The following is a 10,633-nucleotide window of genomic DNA, read 5'->3' on the forward strand; positions in this document are numbered from 1 at the left end:
CTGCTGCTTCAGGACCACACACACACACACACACACACACACACACACACACACACACACACACAACGTCTGGTAGATTATCGACCCTCAGAGGGAGGGCCTGGCACAGAGCCTGCAGCCAGAATTATACAATCAGTGCATTACATTGATGTATGATTTTATCTGTTACGGAATATGTCGTAAATGCAGTAAATCAAGGCTTCATGAAGGGAGATCTCCTGGAATAGTGTAAACCTATATAATCTGGTGGAACAAGTTAAGACATGTTAATAAAGTACCAATAATGCAGCAAGCATTGTTTAGAATGTAGACTGTAGTATAATACCATATTACATGTTCTGTTAGAGAGAGTTCAGCTACACCACTCCCAGAGAGCAGATAAAAATAAACCCACACAAAGGATAACTGAGGTTGTGTGAGTGTGACAGTACATCTGAAAGGGAAACCACAGCTTCCTCAACATCTGATACTTGTTTAATGTAGAAGAAATTCTCTCTCTTCTATACCTGTCATGACGACATGAATTCCAGAGTTTCTGTTTATCTACAAATGACATTTTTTTGTCACTGAGTAAATGTCAGCGCAAATGAAAAACCTGGTCTTATTTTGATTCTGTGGCAAATATTTCATTCATAAAGAAAAACTCCTGAGGTGTCTGGCCAAGCTCAGTTTGTTTGTGAGTCAAGACTGCTTGATAATCTTTGTAAGGATGTAATGTCACTGCATTTCTTTTGCCTCTTTTGTTTTCTTTTTTTGTTTTCTTGCTTGACAGAAGCAGACTGCTTAACAGGCTCCAATTTTGTCAGCATATGTGTTTCAGTAATTGTGTATTGTTTTGCTTACTTTATATCTGAAGAATGTCTAATTTACGGCTCCTCCCTTACATCATGTCTTACATAGCTCAGACACGCATAACCGACAGCACACGCCGTTTTCAGTCCCACACGCACACTCATACACAGACCTTGACGTGACAGCTCTCATTCACAGTAAAGCGCGCGGGTCCACTCTCTGAGTGTGACGTGCGCTGCAGGTTTTTCTGTACTGAAGTCACACAGTTATCGCCAACATCACTCCCTCTCAACCCCGTATTGAACTCTGGTTACTGCTATGCAACTCTCACTCTGCACTAGTACGACCGTGTTTGTCTGCGCTGAAAAGTCAGCAGTAAATCATAATACGAGCATTTGAGGGAGCCTCTGAAAGACTGGGGCAAGTCTCAGTTCAGTTTTACAAAAATGACGCAGATGTATCAACAGGTTCGAAACGTCTCTCTCACAGCTGTCCCATAAATGAATTTAAATCACTTTGATCTAGAGCCTCCTTTACTAGGCTCGCTATTTTGTCATTTATTACAGAAAATTACTAATCATCCCTGTTTGTATTTTGTCACTTAACATTCCCTGAACTTGTTCTTGGGCGTATAACTTGTTTAAGGTAAAAGTTCTTTTATTATAGCTGTTATGGATTTCCCGCATGTGCCTGCTATGCTAAGTGTTTCTAAAGTCTTGATAAATTGTGTTTAGATCTCGTCGCGCCATGGGCCTTGAGATGCTGAAGGGACTTGTCTGTGCTTGTAGCTCGATCCCGTGTGATTCTGCTCATATGATTCTGATTTGAGACTGACCCAAACATGTGCAACCGGGACAGCGCCGCCCACAGCGGCATGCTTTCCTTTGACAGACAGCTAAACACACCTATGCACAGCGTGGAAATCTGGGGGCCAAAAGATGTGTGTCTTTTCCGGACTTTCCATGAATACGCACTTAAATCCATCAATAGGGGTTTTCAGTTCTTCTGTCGCAGAGCTTTGGTCATATGAGGAACCCTGTGGAAACAGCTGAGTAAACCTAAAGAGAAAACTTCCTTCTCCGTCTACCACACGCGACAGCTGTAGTCGAAACATCACTCCAAACATCACCCTTTAACGGTTCTTGCCGCTCGACTCACGTGTCTGATTCTCAGATTGGGCAGCAAAAGGTATGACTCGCCTATTCCAAAAAGTTTAGGTGAATTTAGGTGAATTATGAATTCTTTTGTGATTATTTATATTAATTTGATGTGTGCAACCAGGTAGGTATTTTATGTTGCCACACTTTTTTGTGATCCTTGTGAAATTTAATTTTTGCTCCCTTTGGTCATCGCTCTTCTTCTTAATGACTGCATACTGAATCCAAGTCTCACGGAAACGTGGTAACGATGCGTAGCCACAACGTAGACTGTACAGTTACGGTCACAAAACCGTTATATTTCTTATGGGGCATCTCATCACTGAAATACCGACACTTTTACGGGAGGAAACAGACAGTGCTCTCGGGAATGCCCCAAAGTTGTATACCAAGTGCAGTCGTGTTGTCGTCACGTCCATTAATTATTAATTCAGTTCTCTTGTAATTACCAAATGGCCTCCTGTGGACCTCTGTAAAATGAGATGTCTTTGTAACACGTAAACTAATGAGATTGGCATGAGATTGGAAGAGTCCAGAACACCCACACTCTTACCCACCTGCTCTCTGTGGGATGTTTGTGTGGAGTCAGAGTAAGAGTGGGCTCAGAACATGGGCGTTCCTCTCACACTGTCTAGTTACTATACACAGCCTCAGTGGGTACTGCTGTGATAAGACTATAGGGAACTTTTAATAAACCCACACTCTCTCTCCCTCTCTCTCTTGTTCACACAAACACACATGCGCGCACACTCTCATGCTCCTTCTCCCTCTCTTTCTCCCTCTCTCTCCCTCATACACACTCTATCTCTCTTTTTCCTGCAACGCCGTGTGTGGACACGGGCCCATACCTGTGTCTGTGTGTGTGTGTGTGTGTGTTACAGATATTAAAGAGTCCAGAGGTATTGGAGTAAGTATTTAAAGTGGCATGTTATTTGAGATGTCTTCCTGTCTGTAGGAGATGTTTGCTAAAGCCACACGGGAGCTGCTACGTCAGGTTGATCCAGAGGGCACGCTGATTCCTGTTTCACGGCTCAATGACTCCGATAAACTGGAGCCTCTGGCCGTGGTGCTGAAACGCACACCTGTCTGGTTCTGGCAGAGAGCCAAATACCGGCCTACGGACTTCACCCTCAGTCACCTGCTGCTAGGAGGCCCCATACAGCCAGGTACCCAAAGTCCTGCACACACATACGTACTAAAACAAACACAGTCAAAATGTTTTTCATTATGATAACACTATATACATATTAGAATCACACATGTACATGACTGTGTTTATGCATGTATGTGTTTGCCGTTCAGTTTATGGTTGTCTTATTCCACACATTTTATTTTACAGAGTTAGAGGAAAGTGAGTTTTTAAAGTACAAGGGCACATATGGAGGGAATGTGGGCGTGGCTGTGCGGGCAGGAGCAGGCGGAGTCCGTCTAAATCTGGAGGCCCAGGCATGCGCTAAGCTCCAGTCAACCTTCGGGAAACTTCGCAAGCAAGATGTGAATGTGCAGAGACTGCTGCTGGATTCTAGAGACAAGTCAGAAAAGACACACACACACACACACACACATACACACATACACACACACACACACACACACACATACCCACACACACACACGCACACACACACATACACACACACACACACATATACCCACACACATGCACACACACACACACCCACACACACACACACACACACACACACACACACATACACCCACACACACACAGATGCACACACATACACACGCGCACACACGCACACATATACACACACACATACACACACACACACACACACACACATACACCCACACACACACACACACACACACATACACCCACACACACACACACACACACACACCCCCACACATGCACATACACACACACAGATGCACACACATACACACGCGCGCGCACATACACACACACACACACATACACATAAACACACACAGATGCACACACACACACACATATATACACACACACACACACAAGTCCAACAAGAATCAGTTAATACATGTAAATTACGTGTAAATGTCTGATGGCGTCAGATGTCTAAATATCCATGTTTTTTAAAGTAGACAAACGATACAGCTGTTGTACAGATAAATACTTCTATGTGAAATTGATAGAAGAACCATTTCAGGCAATATGGTCAAATTTCTTATAAAAGCTTGAAACTAAAAAGGAAACCCTCTAACAACTGAGAGGCTTTGTTAGCAGAAAACTGTGTTGGAGTGCTGTGTTCAGTGTAGTGTTGATATGACATGTTTGAATACTGTGTTCAGTTTAGTGGTGATATAACATGTTGGCATACTGTGTTCAGTGTAGTGGTGATATGACCTGTTGGAGTACTGTGTTCAGTGTAGTGGTGATATGACCTGTTGGAGTACTGTGTTCAGTGTAGTGGTAATATGACATGTTGGAGTACTGTGTTCAGTGTAGTGGTAATATGACCTGTTGGAGTACTGTGTTCAGTGTAGTGGTAATATGACCTGTTGGAGTACTGTGTTCAGTGTAGTGGTAATATGACATGTTGGAGTACTGTGTTCAGTGTAGTGGTAATATGACCTGTTGGAGTACTGTGTTCAGTGTAGTGGTAATATGACATGTTGGAGTACTGTGTTCAGTGTAGTGGTAATATGACCTGTTGGAATGCTGTGTTCAGTGTAGTGGTGATATGACCTGTTGGAGTACTGTGTTCAGTTTAGTGGTGATATGACCTGTTGGAGTACTGTGTTCAGTGTAGTGGTAATATGACCTGTTGGAATGCTGTGTTCAGTGTAGTGGTGATATGACCTGTTGGAATGCTGTGTTTTGTGTTGGTTTGTAGGATGGTGAACATGCAGCATTCCCTGATTAAACAGAGGCTGGGCTGTCAGGTGTTGGCCGTGCTGAAAGAACGCATCATTACCACTCGTCCCTGTACCATCACTCACACCGGGCAGGACCAGGGCAGTTGTGCGGCCATACTGGGAGCACTGGGAGCTAAGACTGTACAGGTGTGTATGTGTGTGACTGAATAGCATTTGTTCCAGGGGAAACAGGATCCAAAAGATACATGTTGTGATAATTGTGTGTTCATCTTTGTGTGCATGTGTGTTTGTAACCCTGTTTCCAGGTGTGTGTGAAAGACAGCAACACCCTGCAGCTAGACAGAGATGTCACCATGGAGATCCCACCTAACACTGTTATTGCCTACAGTGTCATCGAACTGAATATTAAAAGCAATGGCCAATATGGTTAGTGTCTGAGTATTTCCACTGAGCTCAAATTGGCTGATTTCAGACTGTACGCTGTCAGACCTGTGTGTGTGTTTTAAGCTTGAGTGTACAGTGACAGACGTATGTGTGTGTTTTAAGGTTGAGTGTATACTTTCAGACCTGTGTGTGTGTTTTAAGGTTGAGTGTACAGTGTCAGACCTGTGTGTGTGTTTTAAGGTCGAGTGTACAGTGACAGACCTGTGTGTGTGTTTTAAGGTTGAGTGTACGCTGTCAGACCTGTGTGTGTGTTTTAAGGTTGAGTGTACAGTGACAGACCTGTGTGTGTTTTAAGGTTGAGTGTATACTTTCAGACCTGTGTGTGTGTTTTAAGGATGACTTTGTGTGTTTGTGTTCAGATCTGTGCCTACAGCCTGATGTCTTCGGTGGGTTTGAAGAGATCTGCGAGGCCTCTGAGAACTGTGGAATGTTAGAAGTGGATGGTGTGTCTGCTATACCTGCAATCAAAGAGGGAGAATTGCTCAGTGTTTTGAAGAAAGGTTTGTGTGTGTGTGTGTGCTTATGTGGAAAAGTGGAAGTGTATTTTCTGAAGGAGGAAGAATCTGGTCTAGTTCTCTTTCTGCTGAAATTGGTGAATCAGAAATGTGTAAATTCTGACGTAAGATGTGAATACAGACAGTTCTATTGTGTAAATGAATACACGTACAATGTCTTCTTTGTTGCAGAATTCTAATCTTAGGAATTTCCAGAGTTTTCTGAAGATGTTCTTTGTGTGTGTGTGTGTGTGTGTGTGTGTGTGTGTGTGTGTGTTTGTACGTATGTGTGTGCGCACGCGTGTGTACGTGTGTGTGTGTGTGTGTGTGTGTGTGTCTGATCTTTTCAGCTCTCTCCGGTGTGAAGCCTGTTTTGTGTGTGTTGACTGACATGTCCATTCAGGCTCGTGACATCGTCCTCTCACAGCTGAGACAGATTCTTAGGGACCGCCTCTCCGCCCGTCTCACCCTATCAGTGCTGGAGGAAAAGGTGAGCGATAGGAAGATTGACATGTTCACTGCAATAAACTCAAGTATACTAATATAGCCCCAAATATGTGTCACAGTGTGAGAGCCTCCCCACAGAAGCTGTCTGAAACGACACATTCGACCACATGTTTTAAATGTGGAATTTTCCTCAACACAAACATTGTGCTGTGTTAATGCTTTTCTGTTTGTGTGGAAATTATCAGCTGGTTGCTAATTGTCTTGTAGAATTTGCTGGATCTTGTTTATTTTCAGGATTCTGTATTTTGCTAAAGTCTTATTATGACTAAGAGTAAACGCTACTAATTGTTGTAATCAGAGTTGTAATCAGAGTCGCTGTGGTCCCAGGCTTACTTCACATTATGTGTTCATGAACTGAACCACAGATATTTTCATTTTGTTCGTTAGCTCTTGTAAGTGAAGTGACGCCTTGCCATATGTATTAGAATATATGAATCCACTTAAACAAATAACGAAGATCTAATCTCAAGGACTCTCCAGGCAGGAGCTTGTTTTTGTTATATTGAAGTGGCCGCATATTGATCTGAAAATGTCCAGAGCAGTTGGTGATCATTTACAGTCTTCATGTGGTTTCTTTTTCTGCCGAAATGAGACGATCACACAGCAGTCCCCATACGAAGGACCCCAGGGTCTCGTTTAGATCACCAGTGTGGCAGTACTTCAGTTTTGCTGTCATTTTTGACAACAGAAATTTTTCATTCTCTCTCAAAGAGGAACGTTAGGAGACGCTGATGGTTAGGTTTCTTCTGCTCATTGTCATGGAGATGATGCCTCACACTCGTTTTCTAAAGGAAGAATCTTAAAATATACAAAGGATTTCTTTCAGTCCCGTTTATTGAAGAGCTTTGTTGCTGTTTGTGCTAAATTTGTAACATGAATAGGGTGTACTGTTACACCTTTGCTACAACTAGTTGTTCTGTTTTTCACTGACATTTTCAACCAGGCCGAGTATTTGGTTTGTTCATTGCTCATTGTGCATTTTTAGATTTGGTGTTTTATTTTTTATTAAAATTGGGGATGCTGTATTGAGATGAGGACATAGCTGCTTTTTAACAAATTTAATGAAAGCTTAATGAAAGCCCAATATCACTGTTTACCATCTCAGAGGGCTTTACATGCCCACAGGTTACAACAAACAAAGCAGGCCGGCACCCCCTGACTTAATCCTCACAGCGGGCAAGAAAGAAACTCCCCCCCAAAAACCCAGATGATGTAGGGAAAAATGGGAGAAATCTTGAGAAGGACCACAGAGAAAGGAGACCCCTTCATGGCCAGACAGGTGTGCAATAGGTGCTGACCCAGTGGGCAAATGGCAAACAACACAGAAATAATGAAAATGAAAACATACTAGTAGACAGAAATGAAGAATAACAAAACAGCGGCCGGGGGGGGGGCTACCCCGGTGCTCAACCGGGGTAGGCCACACAGCCATAGCAGCGCAGAAAGAAGACTAGCCGCGAAACCGCAGCAGCCGCCAGGACAACGAAGGGGGGGCATACCTGAGAGGAAAGTAGCCACATTCAAACAAGACACTCATACTGGAACAAATGAGACACAACCATGCAGAAGATGAGGGAGGGAAAGAGAGCATTAGTATCTGCACTTAACAAAAAAAAAAAGGAAAATATTGTTATAGATGCATGAATGTAGAAACGCTAGTGGCTGTGGAGGGCGCAGGAGGAGCAGGGCCACGCAGGGAGAACGGGGCCAGGGACAGGGAGAACGGGGCCAGGGACAGCAGGGCATGGGGACAAAGTCGGTCTGCCAACCTAGGGAAGGAGCCACATCCATGCAGCAAAGCACAGACATGAACCTTTCACACAAACAGAAGAGAACGTGTTAGTAACAGAAAACAACACGGTCAAGACAAAAGCAGAGGGGGGAGAGAAAAGATGAGAGGCATCTAAAGTCGGCAGAAACTAAACTAAACTATGCCAGGAGTGACTGCGGCAGAGACTGAACCTCCCTCGATGGTCAGTTTGGAATGATATAATCCATAAGTTAGAGAGAGCAAATGAGTCTTAAGTTCGATTTTAAATGTATCAAGAGAGTTTGTCTCTCTGATTTCTTTAGGTAGGCTATTCCAGAGAAAGGGAAAGCAGTAGGCAGAAGCACGGTGGCAAGTGGACTCTTTATTAACTCTTGGAACAACAAATAGTCTAGCACCCTGAGAGCGCAGGGTGGGTGTGTGGGGGGGGGGGGGGGTTTAGGGTGTAATTAAGTCAGATAGGTGGGCCAGCGCAAGCCCATGTAGAATTTTACATGTTAATAGGAGGACTTTAAAATCAGGCCTGGCGTGAATTGGGAGCCAATGAAGGGAAGCCAGGACAGGAGTAATATGGTCGAACCTTCTTGCTCTGGTCAGGATTCTGGCGGCAGCATTCTGGACCACCTGAAGACTTCTGGTGTTAGAGGCAGGCAGACCAGAGTACAGAACATTGGAGTAGTTGAGATGAGACTTGACAAATGCATGAATAATGGTTTCTGCATCAGCTATACTTAGCATGGGCCTAATTTTGGCGATATTGTGGATATAATAAAAGGCTGTTTTGATTGTGTTCTTGATATGTCACTAGTGAGAGACTGGAGTCAAAAATCACACCAAGGTTTTTAGCTGTGGAATTTTGCGACAGAATGCAGTTGTCAAAATTTAACGTAAGATTATTAAAGAGATGCTTATGCGCAGGGGGACCAGTGACCAGCATTTCAGTCTTGCCTGTGTTAAGCATCAGGAAGTTTGTAGACATCCAACTTTTAATAACACAGAGACACGCCTCAAGGTTAGTCAGTTAAGAGTGGTCATTGTGGTTGACTGGTAAGAAGATCTGAGTATCGTCAGCATAACAGTGGAAGCTAAGGTTATAGCTACAAATACTTCTCCCAGAGGGAACATATAAATAGGGAATAGGAGAGGGCCAAGGACTGACCCCTGAGGGACACCATAGTTAAGCTCTCAGTACTCGGATGTCACATAGCAGGTGATAAAAGAGCAGTATATGAAACTTTTATCACCACTTTTTGTGTGTGCTACCAGGCTTATTATTCTTAAAAAAACTGCTTATGTTTCTGGTTTCTCTGACTCCCCCCACCCCACCCCACCCCAACACCTGCACTTTCTCACTCTCATGGCCTGACTGTGGATCAGCTGAGCGGGATGTGCCAGGGTGAGACTCCAGACTCCGCACTCTTTGAACTGTCTCACCCTCTGAGCCTGGTCATTAGGTCATTTCTGGAAATGGTTCAACCTGATGCAACCAATAGGAACGGAGAGACTGCAACACCATCCAATCAGAATGGATCTCCATTTTCGGCATGCGAACAGAATCAGTCCTCCATGGAAGCCGTCAGTCAGAACGGATCTCATTTATCACCATCCAGTAAAACTTCATCTTTACCACACACAAATCAGAAGGGGACCTCCATGGAAACACCCAATCAGAACAGATCATCAGCAAAACCACCCAATCACAACCAAACACTCCTAACAGCTATGCACCTGTTAGTCAGCAGCATTGAAGGTGAGAATTTCCGGCCCTCTGTCCGTCAGTCATCTATGATGTCATCATATTTACTCGCACACACTCTCACACTGCTACACTCACACACTGCTACACACTCACACACTGCTACACACTCACACACAGCTGTAGTGTTGCTCACTCTGTCATTGTAGCATTTTAACACAGCATTGCCAAGGATCATGCTCAGTTTCAGCTTTTCTGTATTCTGTATTGTAGCCTTTCCTCTTGATTTCTATCTATCTATCTGTCTATCTATCTATCTATCTATCTATCTATCTATCTATCTATCTATCTATCTATCTATCTATCTATCTATCTATCTATCTGTCTAGCTATCTATCTGTCTATCTATTGTACTATAGACATGGATAGATATATAGATCAGTTAATAGGTGCATGTATGTGTATGTTTCTGCCTGTATATATTTGCTGTGGTATGTCTGCCACTTTGGGTAACGGCTGTGTTATTGTTTTGTAATATTCATATTGTTGTTGTGTAACAGTTGTTATTGTGTGTAGTGGTTGTGTTATTGTTGTGTAACAGTCGTGTTGTTGTTGCATAGCAGTTGTGTTATTGTTGTGTAACAGTGGTGTTATTTAGGAATGGGCATTTCAAGAAAAAATACTACTCGATATTCGCTGAGGACCAGGGTTATTATTGTATACTAAAGCTAAGACGAAAACTAATGGTTTTGAGACACTGTCGTAAACTGAAATAAAATAATTTACCTGAAGAAAAGGTAAAACTAAAACTAAACACAACCAATAACGATTGCTAAAAAAGTAACAAAAATGAAATGAGAAAAGAGAAAAAAAATCCTCGTTATCATTTCAAGATGGCGGACGTCGTATCCATTCAAGGTAGTGGATGTCACACTCCCAAAGTTCTGTG

At 43.2% G+C, this 10,633-nt stretch overlaps 1 protein-coding gene across 1 annotated transcript in view; it reads left to right on the forward strand.

The window, feature by feature from the left end:
- Nucleotides 1-2,907: 2,907 nt before the first annotated feature.
- Nucleotides 2,908-10,633, forward strand: part of gsdmea (gasdermin Ea) — an 8,893-nt gene continuing 1,167 nt past the window's right edge. The window contains exons 1-7 of the mRNA XM_030788630.1: nucleotides 2,908-3,115; nucleotides 3,289-3,481; nucleotides 4,793-4,961; nucleotides 5,081-5,201; nucleotides 5,579-5,719; nucleotides 6,064-6,203; nucleotides 9,366-9,738. Of these exons, the coding sequence (XP_030644490.1) occupies nucleotides 2,908-3,115; nucleotides 3,289-3,481; nucleotides 4,793-4,961; nucleotides 5,081-5,201; nucleotides 5,579-5,719; nucleotides 6,064-6,203; nucleotides 9,366-9,738 (1,345 nt within the window). The remainder of the gene's footprint in view (nucleotides 3,116-3,288; nucleotides 3,482-4,792; nucleotides 4,962-5,080; nucleotides 5,202-5,578; nucleotides 5,720-6,063; nucleotides 6,204-9,365; nucleotides 9,739-10,633) is intronic.

Source organism: Chanos chanos, chromosome 12 (assembly GCF_902362185.1).
Source record: "Chanos chanos chromosome 12, fChaCha1.1, whole genome shotgun sequence".
Lineage (NCBI taxonomy): Eukaryota > Metazoa > Chordata > Actinopteri > Gonorynchiformes > Chanidae > Chanos > Chanos chanos.